Source organism: Garra rufa, chromosome 8, assembly GCF_049309525.1.
Source record: "Garra rufa chromosome 8, GarRuf1.0, whole genome shotgun sequence".
Lineage (NCBI taxonomy): Eukaryota > Metazoa > Chordata > Actinopteri > Cypriniformes > Cyprinidae > Garra > Garra rufa.
The window spans coordinates 31,864,053-31,887,964 of NC_133368.1; the positions used below are offsets into that span (position 1 = coordinate 31,864,053).

At 34.7% G+C, this 23,912-nt stretch overlaps 1 protein-coding gene across 1 annotated transcript; it reads left to right on the top strand.

Annotated features, from left to right (window-relative positions):
• Positions 1-23: 23 nt before the first annotated feature.
• On the top strand, positions 24-10,753 carry pofut2 (protein O-fucosyltransferase 2). Its single transcript, XM_073846033.1, has 9 exons — positions 24-187; positions 1,935-2,185; positions 2,550-2,694; positions 4,367-4,477; positions 4,563-4,629; positions 4,745-4,870; positions 5,132-5,312; positions 8,139-8,262; positions 8,941-10,753. The coding sequence occupies exons 1-9, from the start codon at positions 24-26 to the stop codon at positions 9,092-9,094; spliced, it is 1,323 nt and encodes a 440-aa protein (XP_073702134.1). The 3' UTR covers positions 9,095-10,753.
• The last annotated feature ends 13,159 nt before the right edge of the window (positions 10,754-23,912 follow it).

Sequence of the window (23,912 nt, forward strand, 5' to 3'; positions counted from 1 at the left end):
GGAAGTGCGTGGCTACGAAAGACATGGCGAACAAGAGGGGAACAGCTGTGTCTGCTGCTTTTCATGATATTTTACGATGTTATTCAGTATTAATCCTTACTGTTTTATCTTCGGCTGCAGAGGACGATGCATTTCGTGCCGGACAGTCGATATTGTCTCCGGTGGCCGCAGCATCACGGGATGTTCGGTAGGAATCATATTCTGGAAAAGATGCTCAATACTTTTACATAACGAATGTCCACAGCTGTTAAAGCCTGTTGTGTTGTTTTATTTCTGTTATTCAGTGCCATATGAAGACCGCGATTTAAAAAGAAATGGAAGAGTATTGTTTCGAGGTTATAAGAGACTTTCAGAAGTAAAAAGCTTGACTTCCCCTTTTTGTTTTATGGACATCTAGCATATTATTCAGCATTATAATAAGTATTTTTAAAATAGCCAAACTAAAATCAATACTTTAAGAAAGTGAAAAAAATGTATGTATAAATGTAGTTTACATAGATTTAGTATATTATAAATTACCGGTCAAAGATTTTAAACAGTACGATTTTAAATGTTTTTAAAGAAGCCTCTTCTGCACACCAAGCCTGGATTTATTTGATCCAAAGTACAGCAAAAACAGTAAAATTCTGAAGTATTTTTACTATCTGAATATATTTTAAAATGTAATTTATTCCTGTGATTTCAAAGCTGAATTTTTAGCTTCATTACTCCAGTTACATGATCTTTCAGAACTCACTGTAATGTTCTGATATGCTGCTCAAAAAACATTTATTATTATTATATTAAGATGAAAACAGCAGTGTAGAGATTTTTTTAGGTTCCTTTGGTGAATAGAAAGCTCAGAAGAACAGCATTTATCTGAAATAAATTTTTTTGTAACATTATAAATGTCTTTATCATTATGTTTAACTGACTCCAAGCTTTTAAATGGTATAGTGTATAATATTAAAAAGCTTTTTATTTCAGATAAATGCTGATCTTTGGATCTTTCCATTCATCAAAGAATCCTGAAAAATGTACTCTGTTTTAAATATTAATAATAATAATCATATTAAATGTTTCTTAAACAGCAAATCAGCATATTAGAATGATTTCTGAAGGATCATGTGACACTGAAGACTGAAGTAATGATGCTGAAAATGTAGCTTTGATCACAGGAATAAGTTACATTTTAAAATATGTTTAAATAGAAAACAGTTATTTTAAAGAGTAAAAAATATTTCAGAATTGTACTGTTTTTGCTATGCTTTGGATCAAATTAAGCAGAAGAGAATTATTTAAAAAAAACTTTTGACTGGTAGCATATATACAGTAGTCAACATTCGAAGTGGATCAAAACCTTTCATCAAATTTGTCCTAAAACCAAAAAGAATACCACTTCTTATCTTAGGACAACTTTTGATGAACTTTTTTGATCCACTTCGAATGTTGACTACTGTAGTTTTGCACATAATTTTATAATAACAACGTTTTGCTTGTAACTTTGATTAGAGAAAAGACACATCAGCAGAATCATGTGTTGTTTCAAATATTTTAGTTGTAAACAAATAAATAAAATTACCTTAACATTTCTAATGTTCAAATTTATGGGAAAAATTTAATTGGTCAAAAATGCTAACTAAATTATTACAATTAAGTTTTGTTTAGTTTTTTTATTAATATTTTTGTGATAGCAGTCTGAAAAATCTATGTTATGAATGCATTTTAGATAAAACTAAAGGAAAATGACTAATTGAAACATTTTGTTTAAAGAAAAAAACTTAAATGAAGAATCACAATGAAACAATAATACAACAAAATGTTTAAACCAAGGTATTAAAAGTTGGATTGATTAAACTTATTTGCATACATACACACACACAGATAAACAGTTATATGACCTAAATTGTACTGCACAGCACAATAGGAATGATCCTGTTTTATGCAATGCTCAGGTACCTCCTATATGATGTCAATCCACCCGAGGGTTTCAATCTTCGTCGAGATGTGTACATTCGCATGGCCTCTTTGCTGAAGACGTTGAGGAAAGAGGGCGACTGGGTGCTAGTGCTACCTCCATGGGGTCGTCTGTATCATTGGCAGAGCCCTGATATACATCAGGTTCGCATCCCTTGGGGGGAATTCTTCAGCATAACCAGCCTACAGGCTAACATACCAGTCATTGAGTATGAGGAATTCATTGCTGGTGAGCCACACTGTTTTTGTTTATTTGTTTGAAAGCAAGAGATTACAATTAAATGATTATTTAGCTTCATTTAACTGTTATTAATTTATTCAGACTGGGGGAATGTTGGGGAAACAGATTTAAAAAAAAAAACATTGTTTTTGCAATTACATTTGGTAACACTAGTGGCACAGAAAATATACACTTTATGCAAGACTGTCTAGTTACTCATATACAATTTCCTGTGAATAATGCAGTGCTCACATACCTCCTATGATGTAAATGCACCAGAGGGCTTCAATTTTTCGGCTAAACTGTACTTTTTTCCTTACAATGTAGACTCAATTATGATTCACATATTTTGTGTCTGTATTATTGATCTTAGAGTCTGGAGGTCCCTTCATTGACCAGATCCTTGTCCTGCAGAGCTATGCAGAGGGTTGGACAGATGGGAAATGGGAGGAGAAGGTGCATGAGCGACCGTGCATCGAAAAGCTTATGTACTCAAAAGACAAACAGGGTTATTACAGGTACTGCTTTAAAATCACAGGTTGGGCCAGTTCAGGTGCTCTTGACAGACATACTTATGGAAGGGTGCAAGACATGAATAGTTGTTAAAGGAACAGTTCACTCAAAAATTAAATACACTACCAGTCAAAAGATTTTGAACAGCAAAATTTTTTATGTTTTAAAAGACGTCTCTTCTGCTCATCAAGCCTGCATTTATTTTATCCAAAGTACAGCAAAAACAGTAACATTTTGAAACATTTTTACTATTTAAATAACTGCTTTCTGTTTGAATATATTTTAAAATATAATTTATTCCATTATTTCAAAGCTATATTTTTAGCATCATTACTTCTGTCAATTGATCCTTCAGAAATCATTTTAAAATTCTAATTTGCTGCTCAAAAACATTTATTTGTATAATGTTTAAAACAGCTGAGTAGAATTTCCAGGTTTCTTTAATCAATAGAAAGTTAAAAAGAACAACAATGATCTCAAATAGAAATCTTTTGATCAATTTAAAACATCCTTGCTAAATCAAAATTTCTTTCCCCAGAAACATACCGACTCCAAGCTTTTGATTGGTATAGTGTATAATTTTACAAATGCTTTTTGTTTCTAATAAATGCTGATCTTTGGATCATTCTGTTCATCTTTTTAAATATTAATAAAAATAATAAAAATGTTTTTTTAAACAGCAAATCAGCATGTTAGAATTCTGACACTAAAGACTAGAGTAATGATGCTAAAAAGTTCGCTTTGATCACAGAATGGATTACATCTTAAAATATATTTAAACAGAAAAAAGTTATTTTAAATAGTACAAATATTTAACAATTTTACTGGTTTTGCTGTACTTTGGATCAAATAAATGCAGGCTTGGTGAGCAGAAGAAAAAAATATTAAAAATCTTACAGTTCAAAAACTTTTGACTGGTAGTGTATAGTTTATTTCCACTCATGTCATTTCAAACTGATAACACTGTTTTTTTTTTCTTTTTCTTGGAAAAAATGTGACATGTTTAAGCATGTCTTTTACATATAACTACATTTCACCATATTTGTCAAGGTACAGTAGCCTACCGTTTAAAGGTTTGGGGTTGGAAGAATTGTTTAAAAATGTTTCTCACACTTAAGAATTCAGCAGTGTCACATGATCCTTCAGAAACACTCCTTATATCCTGCATGTGTGGTTAAGAAACATTTCCGTAGTATTATTAAATGGTGAAAACAGTTGTGCTGATTAAAATATTTCTTTATTATTTATTTATTTACAGTAATTGATGAATAGAACAGCATTTATTGAAATACCTTTTTTTTTGTAAATTTCTAGGTCTTTTACTCTTTTACTTTTAATGAAATGAATGCATCCTTGCTCAAAATTTCTTAAACAAATATTATATATTATACATATTATGAATCTTACTGACCCCAACCCTTTAAATGGTAAAGTATGTCCATACATTATATGTCTTCCGAAGCCAAACAATGGCTTTGTGTGAGAAACAAACTAAAAAGGATGTTTCATGTTCTTTCAGTGTATGATTTTCTTTGTTCTTTTGAATATATTTTGAACTTTTGTCCATACAAAAAGGTCCAAACAAAACAACATTCCATTAAATATCTTCTTTTGTACTTCACAGAAAAATAAATTCAATCCATTTCTTTAATGAAATCTTATCTCTTTTTTCTCCAGAGGTTGGCTTTGGGGTTATGAGGAGACGAGAGCATTGAATGTCACCTGTTTATCTGCTCAGGGACATGCCTCTATCTTGGCTCCTCTCTTACAAAATAACGTAACTGCCACGTGAGTCACTTTGGAAAAATGTTTAAATTAAAATAACTTTGAAATGCAAATGGATTCTTGTACACAAGTTGTTACTTAACTACAGGTCAGTAATGCTGGACAGAGCTGAGACTGTTCTTCATGATCACTATGCTGGGAAGGACTACTGGGATGTAAGTCCATAAATTCATGATTTAATTTGGCTAAAAGTGTTGTATTAATTATGCGTTTTGATATATTTTTCGTCTGATGGTTTGAAATTAAAACAAACATTTTACTGCCCCTCAGACACGGCGAAGTATGGTGTTTGCTAAACACTTGCGTATCATAGGAGACGAGTTTAGGGCCAAGTATCTCAACTCCACAGATAAACAGGACCAAACGCCGTACAACGAAGACTGGACCAGAATGAAAGTATGTTCACTTACATTAATTCTCCTCTCTCATTGTTCAAATACAAAAAAGTACTGGTGTCACTGCTGCCAGCATAATAGATACAGTCACGCTGGTGTTTGTGCAACAAGATGAAGGATTTGAGCTTCATCAGAGCTTTTGTTCACCTGTCATTACAACGCATTTCTGGAATGTTTGTCATGTGTTTTACACCCACGCTCATTTCAAATATGCAAAGCGGTCATATTTGTTGCCTGACCTTTTGTAAACTCTTGGACCCAGAACAGACTGGGCAGTGCTAAGGGAGGTCCTTACCTGGGAGTTCACTTACGTAGGAAGGACTTCATCTGGGGGCACAGAGAAGATGTGCCCAGCCTCAAAGGAGCAGTGAAGAAGATCCGTAGTCTCATGAAGAAGCACAAGCTTCAACAAGTCTTTGTTGCCACCGATGCCGACGATGAAGGTATACAGATGCTATTATTAGGCATCATAAAAGAGACAGTAGTTCATATGATTTTTGTGCTATATTAGGCAGAAGACTTATTATATGAGTCATCTGAAGCCATCCAACAGCTTTGTATAAGGAAATGTTTTTTTTTATTCACTTTTTTTCTTCTTCTATACACTACTTTTGAAGTGTTTGGGCGCAGTAAACTTCTTTTAAAGAAATAACTAGTTTTATTCAGCAAGGACACAATAAATTGCTCAAAAGTAACAGTAGAGACATATAGGCCCGGTTTCACAGACAGGGCTTAGACTAAGCCAGGATTAGGTCATGGTTAGGACATTTAAGTAGTTTTTATAAATGTGCTTAGAAAAAATATCACTGATGTGCATTTTGAGACAAAACAAAGGCACTGATATATTTGAAGACGAGTCAGTGTAAGTCTCTTTCAGTGGAAACAGCTCAGACTTACATTTTAGTCTAGGACTAGGCTTAAGCCTTGTCTGTGAAACCGGGGGATAATGTTACAAATGAAAAAAAATGTAAAAATGTTTTAATGGTTTCCACATAAATATTAACAAGTACAACTGTTTTTAACATTGATAATAAAAACATTTCTTTATGGTTTCTGAAGGGTCATGTGACACTGAAGACCGTAGTAACGAATGCTGAAAATTCAGCTTTGCATTATAAAATATATTAAAGTAGAAAACAGGGTAACACTTTATAATAACTATCCGTTATAACTAGTTAATAGACCATTAATAAACTGTTAGTTAATGAGTAATAAATGACTTGTTAAATAACAGTTAATAGTTTGTTAATTATTTATAACTGTGCCTTATAGATAGCCAATAGATAGCTTACAAGCTGTTAGTTAACAAGTTATAAATGACTTGTTAACGGTATTTTAATGATTTATAACTATACCTTATAAATTAGTAATAGATCATGAACAAGCTGTTAGTAAATTACTTACTAAAGACTTGTTAAGTATCATTTAATAGTTTATATGTTATTGGGACGTTATTCTAAAGTTGCAACTATTCTTCATTTATTAACTGTTAGTAAATGAGGAATAGTTGCAACTTTACAATAACGTCCCAATAACATACATAAGCTAATAACTAACACTTAACTAACACATTAACTCACACTTTACAGATCAGTTGTTCATAGTTAACCATCTACTAATACCAGTGACTTTGTACTTTGTAGAACAGCCAATGGATGGAACAAGTTCAAGCTACAGAAATTTGATGTGATATTTAAAATACACAATTTTTGTACCTCAACCTTGTTCCACCCATAGGCTTTTCTGAGGTTTGGGCACTTTTTGTGCTAAATATGAAAACAAAATGCCATTGGCATTATTGATATGAACATGTTTTATCACACCTTGGACCCTCTATACTGAGTGAACCAGCGGCGATCCATTTGCTGTTCTACCATGTTTCACTTTTATTAGTAGATGGTTAACAAACTATGAACAACTGATCTGTAAAGTGTGAGTTAATGTATTAGTTAAGTGTTAGTTATTAGCTTATGTATGTTATTGGGACGTTATTCTAAAGTTGCAACTATTCCTCATTTACTAACAGTTAATAAATGAAGAATAGTTGCAACTTTAGAATAACGTCCCAATAACATATAAACTATTAAATGATACTTAACAAGTCTTTAGTAACCCATTAACTAACAGTTTATTAATGATCTATTAACTAGTTATAACGGATAGTTATTATAAAGTGTTACCAGTTTTAAAGCACATTTCAATACAACCAATGTTGCCCAAGCTGTACATCAAAAGAAAATAAAGTAATGAGAATGGGCGTAAACATAAATCAAACATGACATAACACTAATACATACCTAAGCTATAGTTAATAAATGAGCTGTTAACAAATATTTAAAACTAGAAATGGTCTAAATGGATCTGATACAAAGCCGCAATGTGTATATATAATATATATATATATAATATATATATATATATATAATATTATATATATATATATATATAATATATAATGTATAATAATAATATATAAATAATAATATATATATATATAATATATAATATATATATATATAATGTATAATAATAATATAATATAATATATGTGTATATATTTTTTTACTATTTAAAAAAACTTTCTATTTGATTATATCTTAAAATTGAATTTATTCCTGTGATCAAATCTAAATTTTTAGCATTATTACTCCAGTCTTCAATGTCACATGATCTTTCAGAAATCATTCTAATATGCTGATTTGCTCTTCAAGAAACATTTAGTTTATTATTATTAGCAATATTTAAAACCAGTGAGTACTTTTTTACAGGATTCTTTGAATAGAAAGATCCAAAGATCAGCATTTATTCGAAATAAAAACCTTTTGTAACATTTATACACTATACTATTCAAAAGCTTGAAGTCAATATAATTGGTTTTAATTTAGCAAGGATGCTTTAAATTGATTAAAAATGGTGATGAAGACATTTATAATGTTACAAAAGGTTTCTATTTCAGATAAATGCTGTTCTTGTGAACTTTCTATTCATCAAAGAAACCTAAATGCATTCTACTTAGCTGTTTTCAACACAATAAAATGTTTTATGAGACGCAAATCAGAATATTAGAATGATTTCTGAAGGATTATGTGACTCTGAAAATCTTTGAAATCACAGGAATAAATTACATTGTAAAATATATTCAAATAGAAAATGGTTATGAAATTTTCAATAGTAAAAATATTTTAAGAAGAAGAGACTTCTTTAAAAAAACAAAAAATGTTTAAAAAAACATTTAATATATATTTGGGATCATATTTTTCTACTTTCAGAGCTAGCTAAACTAAAAAGGATGCTACCTGAGATGGTACGATATGAGCCCACCTGGGAGGACCTGGAGCTCTTGAAGGATGGAGGGGTGGCCATCATAGACCAGTGGATCTGCGCTCACGCAAGGTATTGGATCACACCCTCTGCTGTCCTTTTTTGTCACAACAATGCAGTTACTGAATGACATTGCAGTTTTTTTTCTGTAGGTGGACAAAAGCTGCTTTTCAACTGTGTGTAAAAAGATGAATCACCTACTTTAAGTTTAGTCAGAGTTAGTTGTGTATTAAGCCAGCTGAGATTTAGTATTTAGTTTTTATTACTATATCTCTTTCTTTGACTTTCTTAAATTTTTCTTTGTCATTACTGTCCCTCAAAGATTAAGTTGATAGAGTGTCAGTGTTAGAGGAAATCCTACAAATTGGTAGGATTGGTTGCAAAATTGGAAGTTGGATATAATAGAATTACAAAATGTATTGTTTTTTCATTTAGCAAAATAATAATTTGATTCTTTGCTGTTTTATTGAACTGGGTGTGACTCGAAAGATTCTTTCCAGTAAAGACAAGAAAAGTATAAACCCATGATGTAATGGCTTAATCATTCCAATCAACTCAGGCACTGGTTTTACTGGAAAAAAGTGCCCTTTGTTTGATATGACTACCTTTGATCCTACCTATTAAATGCTGTTGTGTGACATTCTACTGTAAATTCATCTTGCAGTCTTTTTGTTTGAAATGGCTTATCTCTTTTGTGAAACAACACTCACTCACCCACTCACTCACTCACATTTGTCTTGTCTTTGTCAGGTATTTCATTGGGACATCAGTTTCAACGTTCTCTTTCAGAATACATGAGGAAAGGGAGATCCTAGGTTTCGATCCTAAAAGCACCTATAACCGATTCTGTGGTGACGATGAGAACGAATGTGAACAACCAACACACTGGAAAATTGTCTACTGATCACAGAAAACTTGATCCTGGTTATACAGACTGCAATTGATTTCTCAGATTTAAGAGTATTCTCTATATTTTTTTAATGTTTTTGCCAAAAATATAATCTTTTAAAGGAATAGCTCAGCCAGAAATTAAACTTCCTGAACATGTACTCCCCTTCAAACCACCCAAGATGTAGATGAGTTTGTTTCTCCAATGGAACAGATGTAGGTAAATTTAGCATTACCGCACTTTCTCACCAATGGATCCACTGCAGTGAATGGGTGCCGTCGGAATGAGAGTCCAAACTGCTGATAAAAACATCACAGTAATCCACAAGCAATCATCACATTTCACAATCAGTTAATGTTTTGTGAAGCAAAAAGTGGTCACATGTTTTTTAATTTCACAGTCTTCTATCAACAATATTGCTTTCTTCAGTTGTCTAAATTAGGAAAGAGATTTTAAGTTCAAAACAGTTCTAAACAAATATATTGGTGTATTTTGCAATTAAAAAAATGTAAAAGTTTAAACAGCTTTATAATGAATTTGTTTCTTATAAACATGTAGCTTAAGGTGTTATTTACACTATTTAAAATAAAGGTTATTTAAAATAAAGGTGCTTCACTATGCCATAGAAGAACTTTGTCTAAATGGTTGCATAAAGAACCTTCAGCATCGGAAGAACCTTTCTGTTTCACAAAAGGTTCTTTGTAGTTCTTCAGATTATAAAAAGGTTATTTAAAGAACCTTTGACTGAATGGTTCTTTGTGGAACCAAAAATGGTGGTTCTGTGGCATCGCTTGAAGAACCTTTCATGTGACCTTTATTTTTAAGAGTGTAGGCTATTTTTTTTTTTCAGTGTATTTTATTCCTATTCCGATGGCACCCTTTCACTACAGAGGATCCAAATTTCTTCAAGTCTGTTCCGATAAAGAAACAAACTCATCTACAGTTTGGATGGCCTGAGAGTGGGTCATTTTTCAGTGAATTTAATTTTTTGTGGTGAACTATTTGTTTAATGCCAAAGCCAATGGTTTTTGATTTGCGTAACAAGTTAGGCCTTTGTACGTTAAGGAAGATAAGGTGAGTCACAAATGGAAAATATCAAATGGCTTTTATCTCATATCTTGTGTCAGATATGGAATTTGTGAATGCTGCTGCTCTGTTCTCACAGTTCTTTGACTCGGATTGTTGACACTCAAGATGAACTGTGTATAACACTGTGATCAAACTTTTTTGAAAATAGTCAACGTGATTTCACCCCTGCTCCAGCCTTTGAAGTCTTGCTTTTTGTGTAATGTGATACTTGCCAATTATTTTTTTTGTCTCAGCACATTTTATGCCTTTGACAAATAACAGTGTTTATTTAATATTTCTGTCAGTATTGTGCCTGTAAAGTGTTTCACACACTTTGCCATATGGTATTTTAGTTTTTTCCTTTCATAAGATGCGGTAAAAGATTCCGAGAGGTGGAACAAAAGTCGTTCTAAAATCACAGTCGGCAAAGATAAGCATCTGGAATGAAAGCATTAAGCTTTGTTTTCATAACTTGACGACAGGCAAGATCTTTTGTTGTTTGGAAATGTACATTTATATCCATTATTACCATTCAAGATGTACTGTATATTCATCTGTGTAGTTTTTCTATAAATGTTTTCTAATGAAGTTTTAATGATCACTTGATGTGAACGTTGTCATGCGTTTTTTTTTTTTTTTTTATCTTATTTTTATGAGAAGAACTTCCTCATAAGGATTTGAACTGAAAAGTTCAGTTGTGTCATAAATCTGTTGTAGGTTTTCATGACTCTTTTTTGCAATCTCTCTCTCCTGGGGCATGAATCTGGTTTCATATGATGCCAATCTGTCCAGCTCAAAGCTATACTGATCATTTTACCTCAACTTGTGGGTGGAGACAATGCTTTGTGACTTATTCTCACAGAAAAGAGGGCAGCATGAGATGTTTTTCAGTCTTTTGTTCTGTCGACACCACTGGAAAACATTCTAAGCTAGTTTCCATAGTTCCAGTCTCTTATTTTAACAATAGCATGCTATGTGGATCTTAATTTTGACTGTTTATTATGATCAGCTTTAGAACTGATTAACATATGTTATGTGATATATTTCAGAATAATATGTGTACCTTTATTGTCTTTTCCCTTTTCGAATGTAATCTGAAGACAAAGAGATTTATGAAAATTCTTCACAACCACGATGACTTAACAAAACACTGAATGTGATCTCTATGTGTCACGGAAAACCTGATAGTCTGATCAAGACAAACTGAACAATAGAATTTGAACTGGTTGATTGATTTAGTGTAGAATAGAGAACATTTTTTCAACCAGTCCTTTACCACAGTTTAAAGTAAGCACAAAAAGGCTGAGAAAAAAACAAAACATATATAATGACTCATAATATCTCAGTAATGAATAACCTATGCTCAAACACTTTATTTTTGAGGATATGTTATTTTGGTAAACAACTGTACAGGCACATATACCTACTTAAAGCGCCAATTGGTAACATACAAAACTGCTTTTATCATGAGAACATAGTTCGACCTTTCTGTAAAAATCTTGTTTGCTCAGTTTTAGCATAAATATAATAGTGGAATTTTAGATTTCACTCTTTTTACAAAACCTTCCCAACCTGACATAACTATGTATTTCCTCAATAACAATAGCTGTGTGAATAGCACTTGAGTAATATATGACAGAAATGTGTATTTGAGACTGACACTTGTCAGTTATTGGTATTGTTTTCAGTGTTAAACTAGGCACTAGTTAAGCACAAAGCTGAACTCTACCCTAGTAGCAAGTTAAACTACATGGTGCTTTACTGTGTTGTGTTGATACCTTTCTTTTTGGAAAAAGTCTTGACCCGGAGCACACAATTGTTGAACTTTGAATAAAGAGTTTCTTAACTGCTAGCAAATGATAGATGTGACCTGTGCCTGTAAGTAATTTTCCCCATCATCCAGCAATGTTTTTGTTCTCTGCTCTTAGATGTACATATCCTGTTACAATTGAAGTCAGAGGAGAAACTAGCATTTGGGACAGACATGTTGATTAAATGAAAGAGCTTTGATGCAGCAAAAAAAAAAAAAAAATACACACAAACAAGTACAAGTTAAACAGATGTTACAGTATGCCGTTTCGCACCCATTGGGTTGTATGTTAGTGGTAGTAATCTATCGGAAGGTAATCCACTCTGCAGGCACATGTGAATGCAATGCCACACTTTGCACTGGTGAAGGTCTCACAATCTTCACAATTGTTACAGATAATCAGTACAATGTACACCATCCTTACAGTGTAAAACAAAGCATAAGTAACTACACAGAAATAGCCAGAATATGGGGGTGGGGGGGGGGGGTCAAGACAATAGACATGAGAGCACATGGCACAAGAAACCAATCAAGACAAAAACCATGTGCTCACACAAAACAAAAACACAAGCACATGGCCAGCAATACAAAATCACAAGCTATGTGCTTGAACAAAACAAGACACGAACACACAGCTAATGAGAAAACTCATAAGCTGCGTGTTCACACAAAACATGACATGAAAGCACGCAGCTGAAAACAAGCCGCGTGCAACACCACAAGACAAGAAAATACAAAAGACAAATCCACATGACAGGAGAGCATACCGCCCAAGAAAACTCGAGACCGCACACTCCCACAGCAGGACAGAACATGGAGTGTGAGTGTCCGAACCCCGGCACGATACCACAACTCAACTAGACATGAGTGCCGGGATCCAAACACCACACTCCAACAAGAAACAAGGCACGCAGACATGAAAACAAGACATGGCAGGAGTGTCAGGGCTCTGTCACAAAACCCACAAGAAAACTAGACCGAAGTGACAGAACCCTGACAAATTCATCGTGCTAATTCCGGACTTGCAGCCAGGGCAGTCTTTGAAAGCAGAATGTTCTAAATTAAAACAATATGTTTATTTGCTTTTACACAATATCCATTTCAGCCTACATCTTTCAGGCTTACCTTTGCTTCGGGTCATAGTGCCCAGAATTTGCCTCTGAGATATGTAGCCAAAGGACAAAATATTTTGTGAACAAACTTGCGTTGATTCTGATAAAACACAGCCATACTGGCCATTTCATTAGGGGAATTTATTCTTACCACAATTTGGGGGTTATGAAATAATTTCTCTTGTTGATTTCTCTAAACTCCTGGGAGACATTGGCAGCAAACTTGCTCATCTGATGAGCTGAAGTGTATGCATCACTCAACCAATGTCCCTGCTGAGCAGTCTCGGGGTTCTGAAGGTGAAGCTGGTCAGGGAGTTGGTCCCCCCACTACCCTCATTTGCGTTTGTATAGATAACAGTATAGTCATTTACATACTGTATGAAAGCCTCACCTAGGACAAGGGGCTGGGAAGCATGGAGGGGTGTCAAATGCCAAACCAATGCAACATCAGTTATCAGCAGTTATCGACAATTTGATGTGCTGCCTGAACATTCCCGTAAACCAGGGGTCCTCAAACTAAGGCCGAATTTGGACCGGCCCTCTGAACAATGCCAGAGCCATATTTTGAAAATGTAATTTTAAATATATGTTTTACTTATATCATGTCGGTATTTGATAATAAAGGTTGGCTTTCAAACTAAAATTTCCCTTTGTTATTAACATAGCCTAATTATTTCTTAAATTCACCAACTGAATGGTACATTCAACGTAATGTGTCATCGCGATCGAACAGGTATTAACACGAGCCAGCTAGAAAATTCAGAGCAATGACAAAATGACTCAATAGCATTTGAGGTGAAACTAGCACTGCTGTGGGACAAGTGCAAAAGCAAGACTTCATTCATCTCCCAGTTACCCCATTACCCCATAAGTTTGGCCCCATTCCCAGTTGAAAAGCTGTGGAGGTGGAGTTTGATGTGTGATTCAAAAAACACAGTGGACCAACACCAGCAGATGACATTGCACCCCAAATCATCACAGACTGTGGAAACTTAACACTGGACTTCAAGCCACTTGGGCTATGAGCTCCTCCACCCTTCCACCAGACTCTAGGACCTTGGTTTCCAAATAAAATACAAAACTTGCTCTCATCTGAAAAGAAGACTTTGGACCACTGGGCAGCAGTCCATTTCTTCTTCTCCTTAGCCCAGGTATGATGCCTCTGATGTTGTCTGTGGTTCAGGAGTGGCTTAACAAGAGGAATACGAAAAACTGTAGCCAAATTCCTTGTTGACATGTCTGTGTGTGGTGGCTCTTGATGCCTTGACCCCAGCCTCAGTCCATTCCTTGTGAAGTTCACCCAAATTCTTGAATCGATTTTGCTTGACAAGCCTCTGAAGGCTGCAGTTCTCTCAGTTGGTTGTGCATCTTTTTCTTCAACACTTTTTCCTTCCATTCAACTTTCTGTTAACATGCTTGGATACAGCACTCTATGAACAGCCAGCTTCTTTGGCAGTGAATGTTTGTGGCTTACCCTCCTTGTGAAGGGTGTCAATAGCCGCTTTTCCACCATCGTGCCGAACCGTTCTTAGAACGGTCGGGTACAGTTCCAGTTGTGTTTCCACCTGAGCCTGGTACGGCACGGAACGATTACAAACCGTTCTCGGCCCGGAATTCTCGGCACGGTTAGACAACCGTGCTGAACCGGGCTGATAAAATGCGTTTGCATGGCGTCGCCACTCTGTTGCCTGGCTACCAGTTTCTCTATGGCAAAGCGGGAGCGCAGTAAACAGATACGGTAAATATAAATACAAATGGCTGAGACACTTTGGTCTGTGGATGAAACATTTGCTCTAATATTGATATTTGGCAAGAAAGAAAAATTCAACAACAGCTGGAGGGTGCAAAGAGAAACGAAAAAGTTTTTTTTTTATTATAGTGCAGTGTCTTGCAGAGAAGGGCATTAAGAAAAGTTTCAAAACAGTGCCGGGAAAAAATAAAAAAAACTCAAACATACATATCAAGTCCAAAAGGAAAATAACAGTAGAAGCGGGGCTTGCATTACCAAGGCAACGACTGACGCATTTGTATTTACATTCCAAATAGTTCCGTTATCTGCACCGCAGTGGAAAATCAAACCGTATCCGTGCCGACTGGCCCGAATCGGCACGGAACAGAACGGTTACGCATTGAGAACGGTTCGGCCCGATAGTGGAAAAGCGGCTAATGATTGTCTTCTGGACAACTGCCAGATCAGCAGTCTTCCCCATGATGTGTATCCTAGTGAACCAAACTGAGAGACCATTTTGAAGGCTCAGGAAAACTTTGCAGGTGTTTTTAGTTTATTAGCTGATTGGCATATCACCATTATCTAATTTGTTGAGATAGCGAATTGGTTTTTTTTGTGAAATGTGAGCCAAATCATCATAATTAAAAGAACCAACGACTTAAACTACTTTAGTCTGTGTGCATTAAATTGATTTAATACACAAGTTTCACAATTTGAGTGTAATTACTGAAATAAATGAACTTTTCCATGACATTCTAATTTATTGAGATGCACCAGTATATCTTTTGAAAAGAAATGATCATTTGTCAGTGTGGCGCATAACAAAATAACAACTATTCTATCATTAAAAGATATAATAAATACAGGTAAAATCATAATAAAATAATAATAATACTAGTAGTCAGTCCGGCCAATGGAATTTTCTTTTATACACTGACCCGGCCCCCCATTAAAGAAAAGAAAATGATGTGGCCCTCTCAGAAAAAAGTTTGGGGACCCCTGCCGTAAACAGTCGTTAACCTAAAACTTCCACGACAGTGTACAGTTCCGTTAACTGACAAAAATCCTCCTTTTCATGTGCTGCATTCCAATTCACATACTTATACTATGCCCTAAAAGTATGTACTCTTTTTGTGAAGAAAAAGTACATACTTTTGAGTATGTAGCAGAATAGTAGGTAAGCTTTGGGACATACTACTTCGTCTTTAACAGACGCTCTGTTGCTTAGTTACCTGAATCCTGTCACTGTTTAAACTGCCCTGTCAGTTAACATCATCTACATTTCGTTTAATTTTATTTCCTACAGTATTAAAGAGAAATGAAGAGGAACTTTCTTTTACGAGTCTTTCGTGCCTAATGATGCATTTAAAAGTTAATGACCAAACCTATCATTATAAAAGTTCATAATGTTGTTGCACATTAAATATACCCTGGATAACATTAATGCTGCGTCCCAATTCGCATACTATCCGTCCTAAATAGTATTAGAAAATAGAATTAATATGTCCTAAATCGTAGTATGTTTAAAAAAGTATTCCAAAGTTTCCCGGATGGTCTACTACTTAAAGGTCCCATATTGTCAAAATCGAAATTTCCTGGCTTTTTTCATGATAACTGAGGTCTAGGGGCTATGTAACTACCATATGAGTTTCAAAGCAGTCAATCCACAGTAAACTGCACACAGCCTGCTTAAAGTAGCTGTTCATTTTCACGAGCCGCTGTGACTTCCGTACAGATGTGATGTCCGATCTACTCAGTCACCGCCTTCAGTCACCACCCCGAGCACCAATCACGTCCCACCCTCCTTTTGTCAAACCCAGACAATATCGTGTGTCCATAACATTGTTAAGCAACAACAACACGAAAACAAGTCGAGAAAACCCTGTTCAGTCGATAGATGTCGAAACTACATCATTGCACAGGCTTCCAAACAACGTGAATATAAGAGACCAGTGGCACATCAACTTCAGCCTCTTTCACACAGCGATTCCGGTAAATACAGGGATAATGTGTCCTATGATTTGGTTCATTCACAGTTGTTTTCCGGAATCTGTGCGTGCTTTACACACAACCCATAAAGACATGTGACGTTTGGATGTGAGATGTAATGCAACGCGTACGTTTCACTAAACTGAAACTAACCTGAACAAACTGCTTCAGTGCTGATAGTGCGGAGCTGGCTCTGCCCGATCGCTGCTTCATTCCACTTTGCACGTATTTTTCCGTCGTGAAGAGTCGCATGATAACGTGCATTATTTTTACATTTTTACATTTTTATGACTATGATTTTTATGCTATTGTGATTTTAACTCCTCTTATGTACAGCACTTTGAATTGCCATTGTGTATGAAATGTGCTATATAAATAAACTTGCCTTGCCTTGCCTTGCCTTGCATCATCACTACAACACTGCCTTTATGGTTCTGGCTTTTGTTCACACAGCGCTCGTTCCCGTAATTTTCCAGAATCATCGCGCATTGTGAAAGGGGCTTTACTAAAGCAACAGTTATGTAGCTTACTGCATTTGGTGTTTGAAAAAGAAAAAACATTAATGATCATTCTGAAATATCCTGTTGAGTATCAGCAAGCTACGCTCTCTCTATGGCTCTGGGCTCGGCTAAAGCATACATGTCCGTAGTTACCTGTGGTTGGCCTGGCTGTGCGTCACTCAGAAGACAACAGGCCAATCAGAAGAGAGGCTCATGAATATTAATTAGATGGGCCATAATCGACCTGTTTTTGACAGAGCTCCTAAAAAAGGAGCTGTAAAAATATATTGAGATGGATTTTGGCACTTATACCGCAAATATATATTCTTAAGGACATCAACAACTAAAATAAACCTTCAGAAATGTGTACAATATGGGACCTTTAACTTCAGAATTCGAAGTGCGGATCAATGCGCACAACAGATTGCGCGGTGAAGGAGGATTCGATTAGAACTACAAACACGCATAAAAAGTGATAAAAAAACTACAAACATGGCGGATATGCGCGACCAACAGACATTGATGCTGAGTAAACTGGTAAATCACCACTTCAAACCATGACTCACGACTTTGTAGCGTTCCAGGCAAGTCACGCCAAACTGCCTGGGCACATTTATGAATTACTGTTATTTTTATATTATTATTAATTTGATTGCAACGTTATATTGTCCTAAGCTCTATTTTTCCACCGTGTGCCACTTGCATAAACACCGCAGGCATTAGGGCTGACATTTGTTGTTTCACGGGCTTACGTCAGAACTCCTAACTGGGTCTGGGAGTACATCGATCTAGTACGAGTTCACGAGTGGGAAGTCACGGATTTGACTGCCGTTCCAGTGCACTTTCACTGGTAGAAGGTCGGAAAAACATGGGTAATGGGTTGCCTGGAACGCGGCATAAGTGATAAATAATCAATGTGTAACCTAATAGAAAATATGTATTTGAAGAAAAGAAAATTTCGTTTCTGGTTAAAAGTAGGCTACAGAAAACTTAAAAACGTTACAGTGAAACTAAACGATATAACTACTGGAAAATTACATAAACTAAAACTAGATAACTAACGTTAGATTTTTAAATATTTATATTAATTTATTTTGAATCCCTTACGAAAATTAACCATGGTTTTATTGCGGTAAAAGTGTACTCGGTTTTTAGTTTTTTAATTAACATATGTATAACTACAGTTTTACTACAGATACTCTGGTTAAACTGGTTAGTGTAAAACCATGGTTAATTTGTGGTTACCATTGTTTATAGCCATGTTTTTTATTTCTAGTAAAAAAAAAAAAACATGGTTAAAATGATCTATCAAATATGAACAACATTAATCATTTCTGGAGATTTCATATTTGATCGCTTACTCACACTTACTGGAGACGAAGGAATCCTCAAACCGGTCGTGCAACCTGTGTGTGAAACACCCGCCTCTCACCTGTATAGTCAATGAGGAGACAGAACAGAGAAAAGTGTAAAGCTACTGGATATCACTGACACCGTTGCGAACACCTGACGAGAGAAAAAAAATCTGTTTTTCTCCTCCGCGTTATAAACTTTACATACTTGATTTTCGCTGTTTTTGTTATTTATTTGTCGTCAGTTGGTGGAATATCACATGGAAAGAGCTTTTTGCTAGGAATATCCTGGCAAAATGTTTTCATTATATCAAACGCATCGGACCTCATAACAATTCACTAAATCCAATCCACACTAAACAAGGTAAATATAAACCTCATCTATTTATATTCTTTTAGTAGTATAATAGGTTTAAAGTATTTAATTCTGCATATTTATTAGCCTACTTAATATAGTGCGATAATAAAGTGAATATTTAAGATTCAGTTATGTCAATAATGAAATACAGGTGTATATGACGTTAAAAAGGCAATTTAGTGAGGAAAAACTTGGAATGATTTTGCACAGTTTTAATTATTTTAAATTAACAGCATTTTTATTCATTTTTGTGTATATTTTAGTTTTTTTTAACTTTATTAAAACCATTATTATTATTTTAATAATACTAAATTAAACAGAATTTACGTTATATACATGACAAATTACATTATAATAAAAATATATAAAGTTAGAATTTGTTTGCGCAATAAAACATATATATCATAAAATGCTTTAAGGTGGTCAAATTGTTTTTGTAAATCAGCAACTGGTCATAAATGACCATCAAAAGTGTAACACTAACCTCATTTCTGCAATAGCACAACTGCCATTATTCCATCAGCAAATATTCAGATTTTAAACCAAAGCTTTTAATAGTACAATGATTCATTATCAAAATGTGTGCCCTACTTTACTTACTGTAAAAGCTACTGTCCTAAATTGTCTAAAATGTTAAGTGACTAAAAGAGACCATCACAAGTAATTATATTTTGCAAGATTGCATGCTTACATGTTTACGGCTGTTGTTAATTAACAGCAATGTCAATTGACGGTGCATGTAAGATATACTAAGTCCAATTGTAAGTCGCTTTGGATAAAAGCGTCTGCTAAATGAATAAATGTAAATGTAAATGTACATTTATTCATTATTCAAATGAATATATTCATATATTCATTTGACATATCAAGAAGCAATCAAACACAATTCATTAATATAATTTTTTTTAGGGAAATCTTCATAGTGAATGTTTGATTGCTTCTTGATATGTCAAATGTTTCCTAACTATAATATAATAAGTAACACTGGACTACAAAAACAGTCTTTAGTAGCAGGGGTATATTTGTAGCAGTAGCCAAAAATACATTGTATGGTTCAAAATTATGCTAAAAAACATTAGGATATTAAGATCAAGTTTCATGTAAATTTCCTACTGTAAATATATCAAAACTTAATTTTTGATTAGTAATATGCATTTCTAAGAACTTAGTTTGGACAGATTTAAAGGCCATTTTCTTAATATTTAGATTTTTTTGCACCCTCAGATTCCAGTTTTTCAAACAGTTGTATTTTGGCCAAGCATTGTCCTATCCTAACAAACCATACATCCCTGGAAAGTTTATATATTCAGATAATAAGGATGTAGAAATCTCAGTTTCAAGAAATAGACCCTTATAATTGGTTTTGTGGTCCAGGGCCACATACAATAAAATGTAATAGTTTTACTCTCCAGTAATTTTGCCAAATAAACTTCTGTGCTCGATTTTACTTTTTTTTTTATTTAACATAAATTTTACTCTTGTCTTTTATTCCTATCAGCACCTCTCCTGTGATGGCCTCCTTTTTAAAACAGTTAAGACTACTCCTCTGGAAAAATGGCCTGGGTGTCATCCGGCAGCCAGTAAGTAAACCAGTACCTGTACACTTGAACACCAACAACAAAAATCTGATGCCTAGATTCAAATTATAATTTTAGCACTGATTCTGTGGAACTCAGTAGGTTCAGGTTACCGGCCTAAACATAACCACGCAGGCTCTGCATTAAATATGTTTTCATTCTGAATGTTAAAATGTAAAAGCTTTATCATTAGATGAGCTGTACTTTATTGCTTTAATATTCTTTCTATAGTGTCTTTAAAACCTTATTTAGCGTGGTATTCTCTTAGTATATGGTTGGTTTTGCATTAAAAAACATACACAGACAAAATTAAATTTGATGTGATCTACACTGAGATTAATAACCATGTACAACAGTAAAATCTGACAGCACATTTTTTTTTTTTTTTCAGGCCTGGTCGCTGGCTCTCATTGTCTGGCCACTTGTGATCTTTATTATCTTGGCGATCACCCGTTCACAGTTTCCTCCAAAAATCAAAGACACATGTAAGTACCTCTATTACATGTCATTCTATATTTAGACTGCAAACGGAAGTCATTTAAGTATCTAAGTTTGCTGGCGTGACAGTGACTGAGGGCATTCAGCATTGGTTAGAGGTAAACATAAGGGTTGCGGATTCAATCCTCAGAAGGTGTGAGTCAGAAGCTGTGGAGCTTCTGAGGTCATAATCCTGCTTTATTGCTATTATGCCCTTGAGCAAAACACTTATTCTCAGGTTATCCTTTTGGGACTGTCATTGCACTTAGAGTGTTGTAACTTCCATACAATGAAGTGTGGCTGGAAGGAACTGTAACAGTGTTGAAATGATGGATTGATTCATGACTCGATGTAGCTGAACATATATTGATTGTCCTGGCTTTATTTAATTGCATGTTAACATGGTGGAGATCTTTAGATGGCTGATGCCATAGATCAGAGAACATTTGACGTTATCCACCATGTTGTGCTTGGGAATGTTCTAGACTTATATTTTAGTTCTGAAGTACAAAATGGACAGCCAGTTGCTATTCTCTTAATCTACATTATTCTTGTTTAAAGTTATTCAACATTTTTCATATGCCCACAGTTTTGGGAGTTATGATGGGATTAACTGGTTAAAAGACATGTTCTATGATTTTTATGTAATCTTTCCTCTAAACCTGGATGTCCATTGGGAGTTTTCTGTTATTTCACATCTTTCTCCTGAGGATTGGGTTGTTAGGCCTGGTTTTTCCCATAAGTAGCTCCCTTATGCTTTGCCCCGTTCTGTACAGGCAGACTCACTGTTTGTCTAATTGTATACCCATCCATAGAAACTCGAAACTCATTTGATAATGTGAGAAAACAAGTGCTAATGCTTCCTAGCTAACAAGGAACATTCTCAGAACTTTAGCTTTATACTTAGTAGTGTAAGAAAAAGTGATGAGGACGTCGAAGATCTCGAAGAAGATGTTTATTGCAGCATAGTAGTGACATTTTGTACCTTGGGTCGGAATGAACCTAGAACATCCCTAGCTCAAGTTTTTTATTACTACCCTTAATATAAGTGAAGTAGTCTGTATGTTAATTAAGATCTGACACCCCTTTGTCTGAGATGGTTCTCAGTGTCTGACATCGGCTCGGCTCCCATTCTACAATTGGCCAGCTTATGCTCAGGATTTGATTATCCCAAATGGTCTAAACTGTTGACAAATTTTGTATGTATGCAAATTGTATAATATGCAAGATACACATTTAATTGTGCAGTTAATTCTTATATTGCATTTTCGGAAAGTTTTGAAATTTTTGTCCTCTCCCCAAATTTGTCACCACTGAAACAGTAATATATAATTTAATAAGAAAGGGTATATCGACCTATTAAGATTTTGCTTACATATACATTTGTAATTTTTTTTTTCAATATTATGAAAAAGTTTTCAGAGGTAAATCAATAACATTACAATTTAACAATATTTCAAATGAGATTTGTTATATTTTGAATCCAATTTTTTTTTTTTGTAAAAGGCAAAAAGTTGATCAGACTGATTTCAAACTTAAGGATTCATTAGTTTGAAAATACATTGAACCAAACACTGTCATAACATCTTAGTTGATAATTCAATATACTATATTTTTGATAAAACATCCCAAAACAACCCATGACAGCACATTTTTGGTAGTGACAGTAATGTTTTAGTAGTGACCACTTCACATTACAGAATATTAACCCACATAAACACTAATAAAACATACTAAAATACTAAAATTTGCATAACTGTACTAAAATTTAGTTTATTTTCCCAAAAAGAAGGATTAGGTTTTACCTTTTGTCACTAACGAAACGATGAAATGTTACAGAAGTGACAATTTTAGATACTTTTAAACCAAGCTCAAAGATGTTAATCAGCACATGGTTAGCACAGTTCTGAACAGTTGTACACATATAAAACTAACTGTTATTGAATAAATAAAAAAGTGTGCTTAATTGCAAAAAAAAAAAAAAAAAAAAATGTGTTTGGTAGTGACGTTTCTTAAAGTTACACACATATTTTCAGACTTTTGAACACCTTTACCTCAAAATGATGGGGCCTATCTACTCACCATGTAGCTATGAGAGAGAGGGACATAGGAATATTTTCTGATCATAAATGTACGCTCTTGCTTCATGATACCATAGAAGAACTTTTTTTGTCTAAATGGTTCCATAAAGAACCTTTAACATCTGAAGAACCTTTCTGTTTCACAAAAGGTTCTTTGTGGCAAAAGAAGGTTCTTCAGATTATAAAAAGGTAAGAAAGAGATGATTCTTTAAAGAACCTTTGACAGAATGGTTCTTTGTGGAACCAAAAATGGTTCTTCTATAGCAACAACCTTTTGAAGCACCTTTATTTTTAAGAGTGAAGGGGGAAAGGGAAAGGAAAGGTATGGTGACCCATACTAGGAATTTTTGCTCTGCATTTAACCCATCCAAGTGCACACACACGGTAGTGAACACACACACCGTGAACACACCCGGAGCAGTGGGCAGCCATTGCTGCAGCACCCGGGGAGCAGTTGGGGGATCGGTGCCTTGTTCAAGGGACTCACCTCAGTCGTGGTATTGACTGGAGAGAGTGGAGAGAATGCTGTACATTCAGTCATTCACTCCCCCCACCTACAATCCCTGCCGGACCTGAGACTCGAACCTGCAACCTTTGGGTTACAAGTCCGACTCTCTAACCATTAGGCCACGGCTAGGGGTGTAGTTTAAATCAGTCTCAGCCAATGAACTAAAACATACACTTTCTCTGTGTATTTCAGGAATATATTTCTAGCCTTGTCACACCCTACACGTACGTAGCTAATGTAATGATCATTTTATATCTTTCTATATAGTTCCT